The sequence below is a fragment of the Sander vitreus genome, unplaced genomic scaffold (assembly GCF_031162955.1).
Source record: "Sander vitreus isolate 19-12246 unplaced genomic scaffold, sanVit1 ctg311_0, whole genome shotgun sequence".
Lineage (NCBI taxonomy): Eukaryota > Metazoa > Chordata > Actinopteri > Perciformes > Percidae > Sander > Sander vitreus.
Window position 1 is genome coordinate 10,687 of NW_027595461.1, and position 23,011 is coordinate 33,697.

The window sequence follows — 23,011 nt, forward strand, 5'->3', positions numbered from 1 at the left end:
TTGTTTTTCACTGTTTCGTGCAAAACAAAATGTTTGAATAAAAAAGAGCTAATTTCAATAATGTCCAAATCACTTTATTTAAATTGTCACTATAAACTGATGTGAAGCCTTTGGGGGATTTAAATACAGAACAGCTAAGTACAGCTCCATGCTGTTCAAGACAGCGCACAGAATCAAAAGGAAACAGAAGAACATCTCACCTTTAATTTCATACAAACGGTCACTGTTTAAAGCACCATCTGGAAACTAGTGGAAAGCATTTCTTCTCTTCCCCATGAATAGAGTAGTTCATAACATAATGTAGCAAAAAGTTGTATATAGAGCACTGCAGCTTGATAGTTTTTGACAGATATGATGGTCAATTTATATTATCAAATAGCATAATGCACTTGCATGATTGTGTTGTAAAGTTTGCTGTACAAATGTTTATGTCAACATTTTTACATCATACTCAGAAACAAATCCATCAATGTAAGAAAAAAGGTAGGATAACAAATATGATTGTCTGTTCATAATAGTACTTCGGTCACCAAACCAGGAGAAATAGCAGTTGTACATGATATAAGTTATTAAAAACATGAGAAAAGCCTGATCAATCAAGCTTTCTGTATAGTGTGAAAACCTTTAGGGCTGTTTAAGAAGCCATAGTTTTTATTTATTTTTTCATTTCAACCCACATTCAAACACATTCATGGCCCATTACTGTAGTTATCTGGCTGTACAGTCCTCTGAAGGAATATATTTTAGATGACGACCAGGAGATGGAGCAATAGAGTCAGATAGTCAGTTAGACCATGCACAAACTCACCCAAATCTAATATACATAAAGGTCTTAAACAACATAGAAAACATACACGTGTAACTGTAGTGTAAATTCAATACATTAGAGCAATGTAAGACACCAACAATTAAGTTGACATTTCTTCCTTCATCATAAAAAGCAAATATAATGTGATTTTAAGCTTAAGCCTAGTTACACTGTCAGAACAGAAAAAACATTGAAGGAATGACAAATCTGTTTTGCACTATGTATGCATGAGCCTTATAACAGATGCAATGTGGAATGATAGCGATTTCAAAATACATGAAGTGTGATAATATACTGTAGATACATATGCAGACATTTTAATGCAACCAAATAGAGTGAAAGCTGTGACAATAATGCTGAAAGTGCCATATTTCCATCCCACCACCTTCAGTTGACTCTTCCTTTTTTAAATAAATGTTATCAGTTCATTTCCATTCTTTATGATAGTCCTATCATGTCTAATAATTAGGAAGGCCTTAAGAAATACAACATTCAACCGAGGCACCCTGTGATTTTATTTCAAATGCTTTTTTTTTAAGAATCAAAGATGAAAGGAGTGTGTCAATACCTGAGATAGTCTATGGGCTAAAGGGCATCTACTGAGGTTTATTTCATAATTAATCTCACTGATGTACCGTCAACCTGAAGCCTTGGATACAGTATGTGCAAAGGTAACAATATACCAATTACGATCATCGCATGATACAACCTTCTCCTGTCTCACAGTGTTTATCTAACAGACCTCGAAATTAAAGTCTTAGGAATGCTAGTGTGAATATCTTTTGAATAGTTTATACACAACTTGGGATAGAAAAGACATTTTTACATTGGTCTCATTATTGTGGCAAACCCACTGGATGCATTTGTGTTGCAAAGAAGATCTTTTAGCACTAATTTCAAAATGTTGACCTTTTGTTGTGCTGCCTGTCTTCATTGCAGTTGATGAAGAACGACACTGTACTGCTACTGTATAACTGTTGGCAGCAGGGAGCTTAATAGCGGCGAAAGGGGAAACAAACATGTCAGCATGTGGAATCTTTAGATTCAAATATCTCATGTAAGTTTTGCTCACAGGTCACATTTATTACCACAGATTTCACAGACAGCGGCGTGAAATAAGCAAACTGTACAAACCTTCTGTAACTCAACTTCATTCACAGTGAAAAACAAAACTTTCTTAAAAAAAAAAAAAAAAAAAAAAAAAAAGTCAACACCTACGCCAGAGCAGGAGTTAGTGCACAGTTGGCGTAAGGTCAGCCTTTTTTTTGGCTCTTTGTGGAAGTCATCATTCATACTGACTTAGAAAGGTACATGGGTGAAAGGTTTTACAGAGAATACCTTCAATTGTGACTGGAGCTCTTCACTTTAGAGTCTTCATGTGTCTCTGTAGCCAGGATGCCTGATAAACAAAGCCACAGAGCTCATCTGTGGCTATGAAATTAACATTTATTCAGTGGCTGGGCGGGCAGAAAGCACAGCTGAGGTGAGGAGAAGTCAAAAGCATGTGGTGAGCTTGAGATGGCCCTTGCACTCAAGACTTGAATAAAATACTGTTCTGAGGGCAGAGTCCATCTCAGTCAGCTGCCGGTAGTGTGGCTTTCCTTTCAGTCTGATTCTATGCCAGCACTCATCCAAGTTCAGGTCTTGCCTCCATTTCTCCACGAGATGCCGTGCGTGCTCGCATGTACTCGCTGGTCTGAGCCGCCCCCTGACACCCATTGCCACGGCGCCACCTCCGTACCGCCAGGAAGGTGTTAACTCCATACACACCTGTCACCAGGAAGCCAAAGATCTGCATACAAGTGGAAACACAAACAGGAAGTATAATAACAATGTCTGAATTGGAATGGGAAACAAAGGACTAAACGCTTGCACAGCAACCCAGCTCCTGAAATAAATGTGTCAATGCAATCCTGATTTAGGCACGAAAATCTGTACAGACTAATATTAGACTTAAAAGCTTACATGTTTTAAGGTGCATGGATAGACACACACATATAAATTATTGTCATTGCTCCACACACACACACGGTCTAGTGTTAAAACGTGCATTAAGGTTTGGCAGCGTTCTGCTCTCTAATCAGACAGCATGTGACTCAGATCAGATAGCAACTAGAGCAGCAGCAGCAGCAGTCAAATAATTCAGGGATCTGGTTAGAACCAGGAACAGCTCCTCAGTCTCCTCTGCACACCCACACGTATGAGATAAAAAGTAAGGTACCTAAATGAGACCTTTGCTGAGGTTTTAGCCGACACTATTAAAACGAATCAGTATAGTTCTGCCTTGATAGGGAAACTTGATGACTGATAGAGGTTTGTAAAGATGCCATGTTTTGTATCTGTATATCTGGGCAAAGGATGATGGTTCTGACTACTCACCACTGCTGCTATTTCAGCTCCAGTGTTGTGGTTGATGCAGGCCAACACAAGAGACGACAAGAAGAAGAAGAAGGTGCTGGCAGCCGTGTTAACCAGGTCCTACAGGGAAGGCACAAAAATGTTTGGTTAGTTTGTTCGTTAGTTTTGTTAGTTCTTAACCCTTTTAAAGCACCAACGTAGGTAGTTAATACAATGAATAAGGATAAGTACCTCATACAACCCCACTTTAAAATATCTGAACTATCCCTTTAACACTTTAATTGAATGCACCTAAAGCACTCAAAGTGATAATCTAACAGCTGCCTCCTGCATTTTACATTTCAATCATTTTCAAGACATTTTTTTCTCACAGCAGGTGATGTTTGTTACCCCTAAAGCACATCATTGAAAGTATAAAAGCAATCATGAAATCTGGAATGTATTACAAAATAAATGCTGCGCATAAGTGCAGAGGAGCTGCATCTATGCAGATACCAATGCTACAGATAAAAACATTTGAAGCCATTTTTACACAATTTTAACCCATTTAGTTCTAGGTAGGACATCCTGGATGATGTTGTACCATGTTGAACAAACAAAGATTTAGCTCACACTCTTATAACCAGACAGACTGCAAACTGGCCCTTCACTACGGCTTTAAAACTGCAGGCGGGCAAAGAAGCCTACAGCCCATACTAGCCACCTTGCACCTCGTATTACACACAAACACACATAACTCACTCCATCCCCCATGATTTCACCCATGAGAAGGAGAATGAAAGAGACACTTCCCTTTGATGTTTTTCTCGCCCGTTTTCAGCAGTATAGGCAGTTAGGGAAGGGCTTATAATGAAGTGCTCAGCCTGACTTCGGCACGGCCCTCGTGATCAGATGCGTGATTGGGATCATGGCAGACGGTGGTCTCTCATATGACACACAACGCTCATACAATGGTGATGTCACAAACACTAAAACAGACACACTCGTACATACAAGTCAGTGCGCACACATAACAGGCGAAGCAGCCACTGATCCTGGGGTTAATCAGTATGGAACCAAAACACCTCATGCTAACTGGCACAGTCAATGTACGTACACCTGTTATAACTCTTCCCTTTGAACAAAATCATAACCCCACCCACTACACACACTCAGATGCACACACTACATACATTGCTCACAATACACTAACACACACTCCCATCTCACCCAACTGGTTAAACACGAAATGCTGCCTATTCCCATCCCAGTATCCCTTTTATCATGGTGCAGAAAAGCTACCCAAAGCTTCCCAAATTCCACGTTTGAACCAGGCTGGCACTCTGTAAAACCTTAAATAACACAAGCACAGACTGCACCAAACCACTGGCTCTCTGGCTTATAATTGGATAGTGTCATTGTTTTACAATATTCTCTCCATCTAGAGCACTGAACCAAACTAGTATGCTTTAGAAATATATATATATATATATATATATATATATATATATATATATATATATATATATATATATATATATATATATATATATTATATTAGTTGAGTTTAAAGTTTTTCCCAAGGAAAGTCCCAAAGGACTGAGCTACTGCTGCCCCCCCCCTCAAAAAAAAAATGTTCCTCCCCGTCGGGCAATCAAACTAGAGATACTGTCAACTATACTAACGAAAAGAGATGTAATGTGCTTGTAGCAAGCAGTTACATAATATCCTCAGTTAACATAAACCAATAACAAATATACCAAAAAAACATGTCTGTGCCTCTGTAAACAGGGCTCTGCATCACTAATGTCATCTTTTTGATAGAAACTTCTCTTACAGAAGAGACCAGAATCAGGACTGTATATTGGGTTTGTGCACAAAAGGGGGTGCTTGTTTAGGGTTAATCATATTTTAACACATACTGTATGCTGTTCTATGTTTCTGTTGTGCTCTCATGATAGAAGCTAGAAATGCTTATTGGACTGCAACTATGGAAACCCTAGAAGATGCAGCAGAACACTAATTCTGAAATATATTCTCTTAACAGTCTAAGCAAGTCCCACAGAGCCAGAAAGCTTCATGCAAAAATACAACTACCCACACCTTTCACATCTAAACCTGATTCATTTTGAAAGCCAAACAGAGATAGTACGGAAGTATTTCATGTCTTTTGTCTGCCTGGGTGGCAAATTTCAGCTGTCAAACCAAGAAAGCTTTTATTGGATCCAGCTGGTAGGTAAAGTAAATACAACATGAGCAAAGTGGTCTCTGGTCTGAACTGATGATAGATTAATGACTATAGCTAATAATAACCCCAAACCTCAGCTGTGTGATCCGATTCAGCAGAGAGATGTAGATCATTGCCAGCAGAATAACAGAGAAACAAGGCTGGATTGAAACCAATCAGGAATCTCAAGCCTTTGCTTGTAATATTATTCTGTACACAGTGGTCCTAAATGGATGCTTTGATACTGGGGTGTGTGTGTAGTAGGGGTGTAAACAAACACAAATACATTATTTGAATAAGAACAAATAATGCTTTTTGAACAGATACAAAACCAACATGTATTAACTGTGATGAGATAATGTCTGTCCCCAGAACAAAACAACCAGAATATACTGGGTACACTGGCAGTATTTAAACCGTTGCTCTCCTTTTAAAAAGAGAATAACAACACTAGTATCCATCTCTCCCTCTCCCTCCCCTTGAGGCTGTGAATGGTCCTCCCTCTGTGTGTCCTCAGGGTCACCCCATTTCTGTCCCACCACCCCTCAGCATGGCCGACAGTTATTTGGCTGTGCAAATTAGGTAATCAATGCACCGATTGGTCTGCCTGTATCTGTCTCTCTAGCCGGTTGTGCAAAGCCAGCTCGTTCACACAGACTAAAACCATGAAGTTCAACATAATAACTAAAGTCACCTAGTGGCTTTACAACAGGATCCCAAGACTGCATTCATTTCCGTGTTTAAGGGGCGGGAAAGGGAGTCAGGACCTGTGTGTTTCCCCCTCTGTGCTGCCAAAGTCATCATAGAGGGTGAATTAGAGGAGATGGGATCACATAGCATATAATTGTACGAACAAAACCCTCCTGAGACTCTCGACCACATTATAGAACAACTTACTCCACAAAGGAGGAATGGCAGTCCATGGTTTAGAGTTTGGAAACAGGGGAAGGCAGGAGACGGGTTAACAGTTGGTTAACACTCTAAAATGCTTACTCATAGTAAAAATCCCAGGGGCTTAATGTGACTGGAGCAGCTTTGAACTTGATAGACGTAAACAGCGAGGGGTACAGTCTACAACTGTGGAGTGGAACACAGCATCATGTGCTTGTTGGCTACAACAGTTTGGAGTCAGGGCAGTGACTGTGAAATCAATCTGTAAGTCTTTCTGTGCTACAGTTTACTGAACAAAAGTGAATAGTAGAGGGTTTTTGTGTTGTAAACACAGAATTTGTTGTCCTCCAAATACAATTATTTCTTTACAAAACACGGAAGACTCAATATATTTGTATATAACAGCATGTTTATAGCAATAACGAGTCAAACTGCAGCCCAACTTCTTTAAAGAACAACCTTCTCTGTCTAATGGCAACCCACAACCAACCAAACTTACTTCTCCACATGCTTGTGCACACAAATAATACAAGTTAATTACATATTTCTAAACTACTAATCACCTGAGAGGAAAAAAAATGGTGTAAATGCTGATTCAGCAGCATTCACAGTATAGACCTTTTTCACGGCAGACATGTTGACAGGTGTATTCAAAACCATTAATGATGGCTGCATTCCACTTAGGAGAGGCCCTGGGGTCTCATTTATAAAACTGTGCGTAGGATCCTTACTATAAGTGTACGTATGCCCAAAAGCCCAAAATGGCGTACGCCAAAAAAAAGTCAGCTTTATAAAACCGTGTGTAAGCACACCTGTAAGCAATGTTCCCTTTACAAATCACAGATTACCTACAAGTGTGCGTACGTGAATCAGCCTCTTATTCCGCCCTGTACACGCCCATTTTTAAACCATAAGTAGTCAATGCAAAGCACCTCGTGAATGCTGATCAGTATATGAATGACACTGGCAGTTGTTACACCGAATCATGATGACTGGCAGAGAAAAAGCAAAAAACTTCTCAGACGTTCAGGAATTGCTGCAAATTGAGTTATAATTTCGGCCTGTTCTTGCACAGTGTATGGAACCCTGATTTATAGACTACATATATTAATAATACGTCCAAAACGGCAGGCATTACGGCACTCGGGGACAGCTTCGAGTAGACGTATATGATAAGATTTAACATAACTATATATTATATCCAAACAAGCCTTAGTGATAAAGTTGAAGATTATATATAATATTTATTTAAAAAAAAAAAAAAACACTTAGCTGTCTGACATTTCCCTCTGGAAACAGCCGGTTTCCCCCAGAGTGGCGAGTACCTGTATTTGGACCGGGATGGCACGGTTCCGGTGCGTTGCCCTCTCTACTGGACCAAATTCAGTACATAGATCCAAGAACTCATCTTTAGAAAATCTAAATCGGCATATTAGCCAGTCATCATCATGGTCCCTGAAGTCTCTTTCTCTCCTGATTCTTCCATTAGCGTAGTCCTCCTGCAGTGCCGTCATGCAGCATTACGCACGGGTTCACCACAGTATTTGTTTACAACAATTTGGGATTGTTAACAACTTGCCAACACAGCATCAACTAGTGGTATCCCCCCCAACCGAGATACAATTTGAAGCCGAAAGAAAGTGTAATAGGCAAACACACTTTTCTTTACGCAGGTTTTGTCACAAACAGTATTAAAGTGCCCATATTATGAAAAAAACACTTTTTCTGGGATTTGGGGTGTTCTTTTGTGTCTCTGGTGCTTCCACACGCATACAAACTTTGAAAAAAATCCATCCATGCTGTTTTGAGTGAGATACAGTTTCTGAATGTGTCCTGCCTTCAGTCTCCGGGTGAGCTGTTGTGACGTCACAAGCCGAAACGAGCTGGCTAATTGCAACCGTTAGCTCGCTAATGCTAACGCTAGCATGCTACCTCATTCTCAATAGCAAAGCACTGCTACAACACACACAAGTTCACCATAATCTGCAAAAGAACTACTTACATGTGCGCCCTCATTTAGAAGTCTCCCAGCTAATTCCTGCCTTGTAACTGACCAAAGTTGGAGAAACAGCCTCTCTTTTACTGTCTATGGAGCTAGCTAGCTGACATGATCTACATCTGAGCTACTGCACATGTGCGAGTGCAATCAAAGATAGTACAGAAGAAGCAGAAGAAAAGAGGTCTCACTCTGTAGCTAAAACAGAGACCAGGTGAACAGAGGATCTGCAGCAGTGAGAGAGAGCTGTGCATTACAACAAAAATATGGTGTTTTTTGAAAATTAAACCATATAAACCTATTCTGGTACAACCTTAAAATACAATTATGAACCTGAAAAGGAGCATAATATGGGCACTTTAAAGTTCGGCCTGATAACGAGGACATTAAGGGTAACGATTTTGACTTATGCTATGCTGCTACAACTACTAGTTACACGAAACACGTCTTCTTTCTGCCCCCCGGTTGCGTGCGCAAGCATTGATGACTTGCCGAGAAATCCATGTACCGTATTTTCCGGACTATAAGTCGCTCCGGAGTATAAATCGTATCAGTCAAAAAAATGCGTCATGAAAAGGAAAAAAACATATATAAGTCGCACTGGACTATAAGTCGCATTTATTTAGAAATTTATTTCACAAAATCCAAGACCAAGAACAGACATTTAATCTGGAAAGGCAAGTTATTAAACTACACAATAGCACACAGAACAAGGGGCTGAATACGGTAGGTGTCCGCTATGTTAACGTAACATAACTGCACTGTTGACGAGCCTCTCCCAGCAGCACGTTGTTCAAGCACCCATCTGTGGACTCCTTCCTCCAGCTCTGACCATCTGGATTTCAGCGCGCGACTAGCTTTCTTTGTTTTCTTCATTGCAGTAAGACTAACCTTTTCGCCAGTCCTTCACAAGTTTCTCACTCACTCCAAACTTTCGTTCTGCTGCTCGATTACCGTTTTCGGCTGCGTATTTTACTACCTGCAGTCGCCTGCAGTTTCTTTTCTTTCTCAGTTGTCTTTGGGAGCAGCATATAGTTGTCACAAGCCTAGAGCGCCTCTCGCGGCTGTAGATGGTAATGTTTTCAGCATGAAATAACATTTAAAAACATGTTAAATTTTATATATTTTGATATATAAGTCGCACCTGACTAAGTCACAGGACCAGCCAAAGTATGAAAAAAAGTGCGACTTATAGTAGACAGCTCAGGGTGATAGAAGAACTCTTAGACTGAAAATTGTGTGTTCAAACCTTATGTGTTGCAGTGAGTTTTGAGGTCAAAAACTTTTTACAACATACAATACTATGACTTTTTCAACATACTATACTATGACTTAATGACATTTTCTATGAATTACTATACTAAATATCACTGAGTCTTAAGTGAAAGTCAAATAGCAAACACACCACGGTAATGTGTGTCGGGTCAGATAGCTCAGGGTGATAAGAGAATGCTTAGAAGACTGAAGGTTGTTTGTTCAAACGTTATGTGTTGCAGTGAGTTTTAAGGTCCAACATACAAAGTGAAAAAGATAAATATGCTCAAAACATAAACCTGTGTGTCAGGTTAGATAGCTCAGAGTGATATGAGAATGTCTGGAAAACACAAGGTTGTGTGTTCATACTGATGATGTTTTTCAAAATACTTTACTATGACTTTTTTTCCGACATTTTCGACATACTACACTATGATTTTTAATAACTTTTTCGACAAACTATACTATGACTTTTTCGATATACTAACCTATAACTTTTTTCAACATTCCAGACTTTTCTTTGACTTTTGACATACAGTACTTTGACTTTTTTCGATATACTATACTATGAATTTTTTCAACACACTATACTATGACTTTTTCGACATACTATACTATGACTTCCAATGACTCAGGGTGATAGGAGAATGCTTAGAAGACTAAAGGTTGTGTTATGTGTTGCAGTGAGTTTTGAGGTCAAAGTGAAAAAGACTAATATGACCAAAACATAAACCTGTGTGTCAGGTCAGATAGCTCAGGGTGTTAAGATAAATGGAAAGTTGCGTGTTAATATTCATGATGTTTTTCGAAATACTATGACTTTTAATGACTTTTTTTCGATATACTATAACTTTTTTCAATATGCTATACTATGACTTTTTATTAGGGCTGTCAAACGATTAATTATTTTTAATCGCGATTAATCGCTGAATTTCTATAGTTAATCGTGATTAATCACATATTTTATCACATGATTAAAATTCTATTATTTTGCATTTCAGAACAGTTTTTAAGTACATATTAACAATCGAAAGCAATTTTTACCAGTGTATTATGATTGGGAATCAAATGAATGCAAAGAAAGTTACTTTATGAACTTGATTTTAAGATTTGTAATTATTTATTTACTGTAAACAAAAGAAAATGTGTGAATCTGTCATTATTGCACAATTCCTCCAAGTACCTAACTAAAAAACTAAAAATCCCTATCTTTACCAGAGTCAATATAGTGTTTAGTAACTCCTAAATAATGTTGATTACTCACTGACGTCCGGTGCTCACCGGTTAATGAGCAGCTCATTTCTGCACAAGTCCGTGTTAACACAGCCCATCTCCACTCTTACCCGGCGACAGAGAAACAGGCTGGATAGTCCGGTACACTGTTGTTTCCACAACAACAAAAACACAGCAGTCTCTGAACTCGCATTGGGAGTTTCGTTGAAGTTGGATGTAGTCCAGTTTTTGTCTAATGAGCGGACACTTGCAAGCAGGATTGATGGAACAGGTGGCCGGCTAGCGTTAGCTTTCCACCTAGCTAGGTTATACTCCAGCCCCCGTTCGCGTTTCACCGCTGAGGATGTCCCCCTGTGATCGCCTGCTCCGGCCGCTGCCCGCTACGGCCGCTGCCCGCTACGGCCGCTGCAGCTGTTCGCTCCGGCCGCCGCAGCTGCTGCTGCTCGTGCCGGCCACCGCTGCTGCCCGCTCCGGCCACCGCTGCTGCCCGCTGGTCAAACTAACCTGTACGGCGGGCCACAGCAACCTCTTATTTCCGAACATTCATCTCTCCCCCGCCCCCCGAGGGCCGGTGGTCTAGCATCACGTTAACTGTACTACTATGCTTAGCTCCGTAGGTGGTAGCTCAAGCTTGACGTGCTTCAGTGATATTTTAATTCGGCTTTACACAATGTGCATATGGCTTTAGACTTGTCTTGACTTGTCCTGACTTGGCTGTCAGGGAGTTTTCGAAGAAAAAAAAAGCGTCATCATGCCTGCAGCCTACAGCAGCAGGATGTGTTACGAGGAAGGTGCAGCTTGATGATAAGTAACGGTGCTGCAAAGGGTCAAAATAGTAGCCTGTTAGGCACGACGCAAAGCCGAGTGAAGTGTAAAATAAATTAATAAATGCCGGCATGCGTTTAAAAAAAATGAAGTGCATCGCGTCGGTCCTTAATTGCAATTAACGCATTAACGCTGACAGCCCTACTTTTTATGACTTGTTTTTGACATACTATGACTTTTTTGATATACTATCACTTTTTTCGACATACTATGAAAAAAGTATGTAATACTATGAAATAATTGTATAGTATATCAAATAAGTCATACTATGACTTCTTTTCAACATACTAGATTTTTCAACATACTATACTACGACTTTTTTCGACATACTATACTGACTTTTTTCGACATACACATATTTCAGCAAGAAAATTAATTTAAACAGTACAGTGTTCTACATCTTTTGGCATTATTGAACTTTAAAATTTTAGTTTAGTTTAGTGTTAGCTTTTCAAAAAACCTTTAAATATTCCACATCTTTTTTAACATGAGTGGTGTTATTCAACTTTTCAATGAAATTCATACTAATCAAAACCATTCCCACTTTTCCAACTTTTCTCACTACTTCTTCTTATGAAGTTAGCAATCCAGTTTAGCTTCAGCAATTTAGCTTTTTAGCATTCACGCGCATTTTCTGCAGGAAATGCATTTTCTAATTAACTTGTCAGAGCTGACATTAAAAATTCCAGTGAGGCTCAGGAGAAAATGAACAGACTGTCTAAGAAAAAGAACAAACAGTAGGATTTTAGATTATATGGACTGCCACTCCGAGACTGTAAAAAGCTTTCATTTGGTGTTGTTCTGCCAAAAATAGAAGCCAAAGGCACTCCCTTTATTCATGTAAGAGGTGGACTACTGTACCAGTGATGCCATAAAGCAATCTGATAGCTATGGGATGGATTTGGACATTAACATCAACTGCTTTACTATGATATGTAGGCTGTGTGGCCTCTGGAAATACAGTTTAAGACTCTTGTTTTTCCCCTCCCCTCTATAAAGGATACTTGGCTGCAACTCAGAACACACCAATGTGTGTATGTAGGCAAATGCATATCCTGGTGGAAGTTTCAGTTACCTGGTATAATGAGCTTGTGCTAAGCCTGATAATAAATACATGGCTATACACTGACGATAAGCAGTCAATATACAGGTGGATCAGATTTGCTCTGATACACAATGCAGGGTATATAGTTTAATATTGCCATGACAATTATGTAAATCAAGAACAAAACATCAATTTAATCTTTTAACAGAGTATCAAGACTAAAGGTCTACAGTCATGCTAGCGGCTGTACTCATAGGCTCAGTGGTACTTTGAGCTAAATGCTAACCTCAGCATGTTAACATGCTTACACTGCCACCGCTAACATGTTAAAGCTGCAGGTATAATGTTTACTATGTTTACCATCGTAGTTTAACATATAAGCATGCTAACATTTGCATAGTAATTTGCTATTAAAAGATGAAGCATGTTGCTAGATTTATATGTGAGCCAAGGTGATAATCTGTTAGATAGCCTCTCTGACAACATGTGATTAGAATCCCCTTGTCAATAGTCTTGTTGCTGTAACCAAATGCTTCCACACACCGTTTTTGCAAATGTATTGTTGTCATAGTCCAACCTGTTGTGTTATGTACAGTTCAGACACAAGGACTCTAATGATCCAAGCTTAAAGCTATAGTGCGTAGTAATGACAACAAAACTGTAACAAACACACACACACAGTTGCTAGTAGCCTAGGAGGACACGGAGGATTTAAAAAACATGATGGAGAGGTAATTATCTTCACTCGAGTTTCTGCGCGGGAAAGTCAACAGACGCCACAATCTTCTGAACATAGCCATACTGAGAAATACAGAGAGAGTTGTGTGGAGCTGATAGTCTTAATTAGCTTTGTAGCAACTCATTTGGCAATGGCTTGAATGTAACGGACATTCATTAATATCAAAAAGTTACGCACTAAAGCTTTAAACTTCCCAGCCTTGCAATCTCTTCAAAGTTCAAGAGTGAACTTTGGTAGCTTGGCTTTGGTAGCCCCAGCAGTTGTGTAAACCAACACTGTGTCAAACAATGTCACCCGCTGCCATTTTGTCTCAAACTCTTGTCACAACCCTTGTCAAGAACCTATTGTTCTTAACCGAGTCAAATATATCATGTGTCTGGTCCTATGGCACATTGCATCTGCCTGTACCTACCGTGAGACTCCAGTTGACATGGGGCACCTTGGTGTGCAGGTTGAGGCTGAAGATAAAGAGGAGGACTCCGGTCACCACGAAGGCACTGCAACTGACAAACTCGAAGAAGTACACCCCCCCACAGGGAGAACACATCATGATGGTCTCAATGCAGATGAATCCAATAAGTGATAGGACCTGAAGTAAAGAACAGTAGAAGGACATATTGAGTGTACTGTATATTTGTAATGTATGTCTTAATGATATCAATCAAACTCTTACACAATTACTCTACATGTTTGATTTGTATGACTGGAGTAGTAGACTAGCATGGACTAGTCTACAAAAATAAAAATATTTACTGTCATATTTTCTTCAATGTGTAATATAAAAATCCCAAAATAAATGTTTACTGAAATACTGCTCTTAAGCATAAAAGAGCATGTAGGTCAAGCCATTTCTGTAACTTTATGCGAGTGTTAGTGCTGAAATTCCAAGCTTTCCAGATGATGAAGTGATTGTCCTATGAATAGACCAGAGGCCATGAGCCCATCTCAAGAGTCCCAGTCCTGGCAGCCTGTGAAGATGCCTCCCTCCAGCCAACATCCATCAACAAACCACAGTATGGGAAGAATTCTGCTATTAAGGTGTTCCTCTTGCCATCTAGACCTCAACAAAACCACACACAGATTACCGATTGGCTCAGAGTGGTCCAAGAACCAGAGACATAACAGAACCAGGAGAATGCCCTGAAGCAGCCGAATTCAAACCAGTTCAGACCAGATCTACTTGGTCTACCAGAGCGAGGCAGTTTTGACATTTTGTATTAAATCTTGATACAATATATTATATAATGATGAGTTTAAGTTGAGGGATGAATGGAGGTTAAACTGTAACACAAAAGTCCACGGCAACGTTTTGAGCTTTTCCAAATGACACCCACTCTGGGCCATTATTCACTAAGCTTTTTACCTTATTGTATCAGTCTTTGTATGTACTTGTGCATGGAAGGACAGTTTTATTGTCAACTAAGGCATGCCTTGTATATTATATGTGTTGAACTCTACTATACACTTAAGATACAACAGCACTGAGATAATGCATTACAATAGTGTTTGATTACATGGATTTATAAATGTTCATGCAAACTGCACGGGCCAGTTTTGCATGAGCAGATGCAACTTTACACAGGTGTGAAGGCTTTCTTTTCCTTTTCTTTTTCCTTTATTTGCAAAAGGTACCTAGACGTTGCATGACATTTCTATTATTATATAATTTAATGTAAAGTAAATCTAAAGTGTCATGGCTGATTTAGAAACTGCCACAACACATGACACATGCTTTCTTTAAAGACATAACAGTTTATGTTAAGCTCACCAACTCAGTTACAACACTAACAGTGCAGGAAAGACTTTGACAACAGTAGAAGGCAGTGTAAAGTTTTCATTAAACTGCAGTAGTCGTTTCCTTAATGTACAGATGACTGAAGTGCTGCTTCATTAGCTGCTTCTTCTCTATAAGCAGGACACTGAATATCTCACCGCTCTAGGTTGCTTTGATGACTTTTGCTAGTCTCAAAGAGAAATTTGGGGTTGTTTTTATTTTTGACATATTAGTTTGGATAAATAAGAATCCCTGGCTGCAGCAAGGGCAAGTTTATATAATGCAAAGTTATTATTCCAGGCAACCTCACGCTTAAATGAGCACCATTTACACTCAAGTTTATGGCAAGTGGGCCCTAAGACACACAAATCATCGTTGGGTGCCAACCTCTTTGAAATCTGCTTCCTCTGTCATCAAGGCAACAAAGTCAAGGGAATTGTACAGGCATGAGTTTAGGGATGTGGTCAGATTATCTAAATAATTTGGGCAGTGAGAGAAATACAAACATTAGCAACCAAACATTATATAACCAAAATGGTCAGATAACACAGAAGGGAAGAAGAAAACTGATAATTAAGAAACATCAAGGCCATTGACTAAAACTATGCAATGTACCAACTGTTTATAACCAAATGTATCAATAGAACACCTAATTCCATAAATCTCTGTACCATTTATACATGACATAATGTGTTGTAATGCATACCCACATGGAGCCTCTGATGACTCATCTTTAAATCCTTACAAACATTTTGCCACCACAACAAATGACTTGACAAAAATAGATGGATACAGTCAAACAAGCATAAACACGAAGGCACACATATCATTGGCGTGCAAAGCTGTGTTCTGAGCTGAGGAGATGAAATAAGAGCTTTCACCTACTGTTTGTATTTGTGCATGCGCGTGCGTGTGTGTGTGCATGTGCCTAGTATGGAGACTGGTCATAAAGCTCAATGTTCATCTTACTAAAATGGGTATATTTGCTCATTTATATTTTGCCCGTTTTTTGGTGTGCCTATTTGGAATAACATTTGCAAGAAGCTGAATTTCACCAGCTATACAGCAAAACTTTTTCCAGAGATAGGACATTTATTCCCTTTTTGCAGAAAAGTCTCTCTAAAGCAGTTTCATCTATTTTGACTCAAAAGTGGCCATATAAAAAAGCTTCAAAGTTAAAGGCTTTTTTAAAAATACAAACACTGCGGTTGTTTGTGAAACCCAATATAGATTTTCTTTTCTTTTTTAGCCATCACAGCTCGTTGCCTCTTATTGCTTTGACACTGCTGAACAAATGCATTTTAGAACAACCCCAAACAGTCTCATTAGCAGAAGACCCCTCCTTCTCTCCCTGAGCTCTCAGCAGCTCAGTTGTCAGCCCTATTCATCCAGTTTAATGAGCAGAGTCTACTGTTTCTGACAAGCAGTGTTGTGTGATGAGTGCCATTGGTGAACTGTCAGTGGAGAACTCTCCTGTTTGTGACAGACTCTTTGTGCAGTCTTCCAAATGTCAGGCTCTTGCCTCACAAGAAAAACCTAAAGATCTACATATAGTAATGCATGGACACAATATGTCCAGCAGTCACATTGCCGATAAAAACGACAAAAGAGAACGCAAATTCACCATTATTAAGACAAAGTTTTCATATTTTGTGCAGCTGCTAAAGCCTCATTCAAGCATGTAGTTGGATAGCAATCCATGTGTGACAGTAACACAACCACAAAAAGGTTACACCCAAACAGTGGAGCGCTGCATGGGCCGAGGGCTGATGTCATGTCTCTTGAAGAGAGCATATTGCTTTCCCCGAGTCTTTGTGTAGCAGGTGTCAGGCAGCCACAGGGGAGGAGGCGAGGGATAACAAAGCACTATACTGGATAATCTTGTAAGTAATGATTTTATGTCAACCTTCACCCCTACACAACCTGTTCAATGTGCATGCATAAGTGCACCATCATGCACATCAACTCTCTTTCTCTTCTCTCTCTCACATGCACACACATCCTTATCTTTGGGATTATGCACATTATTAGTTGCCTTTAAAAGGCCTCTTAAACTCAGATCCCCTTCTTATACACCATCTGTTCTGTGCAAAAAACTAATGGGGGAGAAAAGAGGCCTTGCTGGGAAGACTATGCAACACTGTATGCTGCACTCCAAGTGCTATGGGACCTCATGCACAAAGAAATTACCCAAAATGTTGAATATGCCTCAGCAGCAGCCCACAGTCATGCATGTGATGGAAAATGTAGCCTGAATGCAGGTTATATTTCACCCCAGAGGATAAAGTGTGTGTTGGTGCGTGTAGGCAACGCCATGCATGTTTCCCCACATGCATGCACAACGTTCTTGTTGTCTTTATGTCTCCCTTCAAGCTCCGAATAAGTAATGTTTCAACCAGAAGAAAATTGAGCATATGGTGTCCCCTTTAGAACAGGAAGTGTTCGCTGACATTTGGGAGCATCTGGTAACTTCATTACACAACATCCACAGACTGAAAAAACACCTTACCATAATATTTAATTACCACTTGTTAGAATAGGGAAACGTGGGTTCACATTCCATCATGAGTGAACTGTAAGGCCTATTCATCGTGAAGTCATGAAGCTTGTTGGGAAACAAAAAGGGGCTTGATTGGTGTACTGTCAGGTGCTACAAGATATCATGTTCCTGTAGAGGGGCATGAGCTGAATTTCAGTTGGTCTTTGTTGACCCAGTCACAGCAGAGTGACAAAGACAAACCTGCCGTCAGTATGGACACACCTTGCTCAGGTTACATCCTACTGGGGGTTGTTCCTGATCAGTTGAAGCCTGTCTATCCATTCATCCAAGGTATGACAAGTTTGCCTGCTCTATAAGAGCCTGTGCAAATGCATTTTAGTGCTCCGGTGTGAAACAACTACACAGCTCTATTCTACTTAGCACCTTGGTCTGCGCATAGGGAAACAAAGAATTTCTCAGTAATCATGGATCAGTGCAAATGTCAGAAATGTCTTTCTTAGTGCAAGGCCTGAATGTAATATAATATAAAATAAACTTTTTCTTGGCAAAGTCTGAAGGAAATATGGACATTGCCAGAGGGGGTATATGAGGCATAGGGGCCCACTAACTTTTGAGTGATGATATGCAAAACTGACATCACCACAAAAGCTTTACATTCAACCTTGTATTTTATACAGCAGAACTTATTCCTCAATGTGTGCAAAAAGATGATTTTTAAAGAAGCATGCGGTGCAATGCAGCATGTATTGTACTGTACCAGTCCATTTTGCATGGATGCTAATCATTACTCCATATAACTTATTTATGTACAAAGATGATCCATTAACACATGACTACTGCCCTTTCAGCAACTTTCAGAGCAACTTTCTGTAAACACAGTATATGAATAAATAACAGACACAACACCTCCTTCGCAGTGTTTCCAGATTAGGCAAAACCGGTCCTGTACATGTACAGTACATCACATGCAGTCAGCTTTGCATTGTCATCAATCAGTTCTCGAAGGTCATCACACAGCCTCAGCTGGCAAAGAGCTAAACGATTAGGGGACAGAAGAGTAAAAATGCAAGCCAGTTAAGCTATTAACGTTTGGCAGACAGCCTTGTAGGCCTCTTCTAAGGTACTGAATGTAAACTTGAATGACTTTCAATGGTCCTGTCCTTGTAGGTGAAGGAGATATGACTAGGTCTATTTGGGAAGTCAGTATCAGCACTGAACAAACCATTCAAGTACATAGAAAGTGTAAACACAATATATTAGTATTAGGAACTAAAGTAATGCTTGTATTTACCTTAGCTGTTATATTACTGCATTTACATTCGTATCAGTGCCTTTGTAATATTGTGTGCAGGTTTTTTTATTTACCATATAAGTTGGCATTGGTGGTAAATGTTTTGAGACCAAGGCTCACTTGTAGACCTAGTGATTGAACTTAAACAAAATACTTTTCGGCATCTAAAGTGTCGTCAGATTTAGCCTCACTGTATTTTATCCAGGAAAAGTTTTTGTATGGCTGCTTGTGTTTCGACTTTACATCTAAGAACTTTGGCTTTTCTTTTGTGAAATAAAAAAAAGGGATTTTTTGATTGTTTTAATGCAAAGTATCAAACATGTTTTGTATCAGTACTGAAATTCTGGTTTTGAAATGATAGCCAGCCCTACTTGTGCACCCATATCACTATGGTGTTGCATGAGAGGAATCCCTACTATTCAGATATTTAAATTATATTGTAATCACATTAGAACCATAAAGCCAATATCTCTCTCTCTACACACACATATATAAAAAATATTTATGTGAGTTTTACTGTATTGCATTTATTTATCAGTGGGCAGCCTTCTGCAGCTAAAGCAATGTTCAAGAAAAACAAAGATAAAAATTCTGTTTGTGTAGCCATTGAGCAGCCAAGTCAAAGAAAATATTCTATCATTTGCTGTGAAACAGATGAAGATTTTTTTTTTTTTTTTTTCAAGTTACTGTCCACTCCAAACCTCTCCCACGCTGATGACAGATGGCTTCCTATCCTAACTCCCACGTACACCAAGGTAAACATCACAGGTGTGTGCAACAGCACAGGCTGTCTGTGTGCTTCTCTAAGACATGTGGGACACAGACACCCACAAGCTGAAATTTGTTTTCAAACTTTTTCTAGAGCAAAAACAAAAACAAAAGTTTCAAAAGTGAAGCACAGAAGCCAGAGCTCTGCAATCTTCTCTTCGAACAGTTTGGACTGCTAGCTTGCTTGTGCTATCCACAAACATTGTTAGTTATAATTGCTAGCTTCCTAAACTCCATGGTTTTTCCTGTTGTGGACACACTACATCATGTGCATGAGTATGCAGGCCTGTGTGGTTTTTTTGGCACCAAAAGAAGAGAAATGGTTGTGGCTCGATAGATATTTCCTCCTCTGGTGAATTGTCAGAGCCCTCATTTTGCTTGGTACCTATGTCCCAGTTCAGACATCTGGTTTAGGTGTATTTATTTAAAATAACAGTAAAACATTTGTTTTTTTTTTTCCAGTAACCACTACATTCTGTCAAAGAAATAATGATGTGGGTTTTTTTTTTTTCCTAAGAGCAATTCAGGAACTAATCAAATACACAGGCATCACTGTGTGCATTGGTGAGTAGGCCCACAGTTGGTAGACACATTTGAGGACTTTGAGAGTAGTAGGGGAATAGCAGCAATCATTCACACATTGGGAAGGTCATTTTCTACCTGCTTGCAAACATGCAAAACAAGTTATGAAGCCCCTACAGAAATACTAGCTTATCACAAGATACATAAAATATCACAAAACACAAAATAAGATCACTATAAAAAGGCACTGTTGGGGACAACATTGAATTACTGTACTGTTTTGTTGGAGCCAATGTGCATCCTTCAAAATAAGAGTCTACTGGAAATACACATTCAGCCTACATGTTTTGCAATAAGGTGTACAAAGCATTACTAAATTAAGAAATGGGATCCTTAGCAACCTCACCCCTGTACCTTCACGTTTCAAGGGGTAAACCTGACTGTTCACTATTTTAGGGATGAGGTGCAGGGTAAACCAGGACCTGTAGAGCCACATCTATTTGAATTAACATTATGGGTTTACCACTTCAGGGAGTAAACGGTAAGGTACTAATGCTCAGAATACAGTAGTTTCAAAATTCAACGGTGTTGCTTTAAAGAAGAATAGTAGCCTACTTTCCCTGAAGGTATAGTTATGCTGTGCTATGCCATGTGTTAGTGGTTGCTCAGACGTTATCCACCAATTTCTGAACATTGCAATGTATGTTCAATGCTCAAACTTACCACTTCAACCGCCTTTAAAATCCCAAAGTATGACTTAAGGTACTCCATGTCGCACCTAATCCCCCCCAAAACGTTCCTTGAATGGACGGGCTCGGTGGTGGGTTGATACGGACTGCTGGCCCCGGAGATCATGGAAGTGTTGGAGGCCTCGCCGTCAAAGCCCTCTGCCTCCTCGGTGGTCCTCATGATGATTGTCGGGAGAAGCTGGACTCTGGACTAACACTGTTAAGACATATAAACCCAAGCTGACAAACCGCCTGGATCCACCTCACGGGCGCAGGTTATGCTTCAGAAAGCACACTTTGTTCCATGCAGGCTGGAAGTGGATGGAGAAAACAAACCAGACTGTCCACTTTTTACAGCCACCCCACGGGGAAACAGCCGCGGAGGGTGCTCTTTATCATTGCGCGCAGGAAGATCAGGCTGGGATCCGTTTAATGTAACCCTGCGCAGTTTCGTCCTGGTTGCAATGTTGCGTCTCTCTAAGCACTTCTAACTATGTTAGGCGGGTCACTTGTTCGAATCCCAGGGTCACTTCACCATGGACGATTCTGGTTAACGTTAAAGCAGCGCCGGAAAAAAAAAATGCCTACCCGGCTGTGTTACTCTTCTCTGCGGCTGAAAAATATCCACCCATTATGGCCCAGAAGAACCGAGAGAGAACATTATTGTTTCCTATTGTAAACTTTTAGGCTAGTCTCTACAGCAGCCCGCAGTGAGGCTGCCTGGACGCCGCTTTTACTCGCTATGGATGCGAGGCAAGCTTGTCTCCGCCCCTCTGAAAACTGCACATTCTTGTGTAGGCTCTGCGCCCGTTTTAAGTATTCCCAAACAGCCTGCAAAGCGAATCCTGCCGGAACCACGGCGACAGGACCGGGCTCTGCTGCATTTTCTGCCTCTTCTACTGGTCCTTTCTCATCGTCGGTATGCCTCTGCAGCCTGCAAGTTAGCCTACCTCCAGTCAGGCCTGATGGCATTGTTTCTATTTTCTCTAGATGATTACAGTATTGCAGTATAAGTTTATACAGTACTTTATCTTCCGGGGTAGCATATCACTATAATAATCATAAGAGTTTTTGCTGTATATTCTTTAAAAGTCAGTCTAACACAAAACCTTGAATATCAAAATATAAAAAATAAATAGCCTACATGTAACGGCTTTGCTACAGCTATTTCTCCAAATTGATTAATATAGGCGTGACAGCAAAATATTCTGGATTTTTTTTTATCAGACATCAGGTCAAGTAAACTTTCAGAATTCGGGGATAGGCCTAATTTTCTCCAAATTAAATAAACTGTGCTTCCCTGTACCTAACTGCCCTCTTATGGTAGGTAGTGGTATTAAAAAGGTGTATAGGTGATTGCACAGGGTAGATATGCTGCAAAAGTCTATCTGGTCCTTAAATATTGCATTCAAACAGTAATTATCCTTTAATGTAGTGTTGCCGTTCTCTGGTCAGTATTTTCAGTTCGGGAGAGTTCAATTCTTAAAGTGCCCATGCATCAACAAGGAATAAGGACTCTGCTCAAATGTGCAGAGTCACCCACAATGCCTCAGCCAATAAAATGTGGAGTGTTGCAAACTGCTATGGCTTGAACAAGGCGACTTTGGAGTAGTAGGATGGATAGAGGCAATTAAACAAGAATGACAAAAAAAAACTAAACAAGTTCAGTTGAATACATTATGATTTGAGATAATCTGTTTAGGATTTAAATTAGAAATAGTATGACATTTAACATTAATAATGTGATTCTGATGGAATACATTAGGACTGTAGTACTTTCATATTTGAGGAGTCCAAATGAAAAGGGAGGCTTCTTCTGTCTATCGGCACATTTGTTACAACTACAATTTAAATATCTATTTCAAATCTTTTAATCTTTAGTGATGCCTGTAATCTGTAATTGTTTTACTGCTTTTGTTACAGATGTGTCATTTAAAAAAAAAAAAAAATCTATTTTTGATTGAGCAATCAGCCATTAATTAGCAATGTCACTCTTTTATATTGTTTTGTGTTTTAGTGTGGTGGTAGAGTTAGGGGTTGTGGAGCTGTTAAAGTTAATACATCAAACAAATC

At 39.6% G+C, this 23,011-nt stretch overlaps 1 protein-coding gene across 1 annotated transcript; it reads right to left on the reverse strand.

Moving 5' to 3' along the window:
* Positions 1-190: 190 nt before the first annotated feature.
* On the reverse strand, positions 191-21,886 carry cmtm4 (CKLF-like MARVEL transmembrane domain containing 4). The gene is made up of 4 exons (XM_078244841.1): positions 20,934-21,886; positions 13,768-13,944; positions 3,188-3,286; positions 191-2,600 (listed from the first exon to the last, which is right to left on the reverse strand). The coding sequence occupies exons 1-4, from the start codon at positions 21,117-21,119 to the stop codon at positions 2,436-2,438; spliced, it is 627 nt and encodes a 208-aa protein (XP_078100967.1). The 5' UTR covers positions 21,120-21,886; the 3' UTR covers positions 191-2,435.
* Between the last annotated feature and the right edge of the window lie 1,125 nt (positions 21,887-23,011).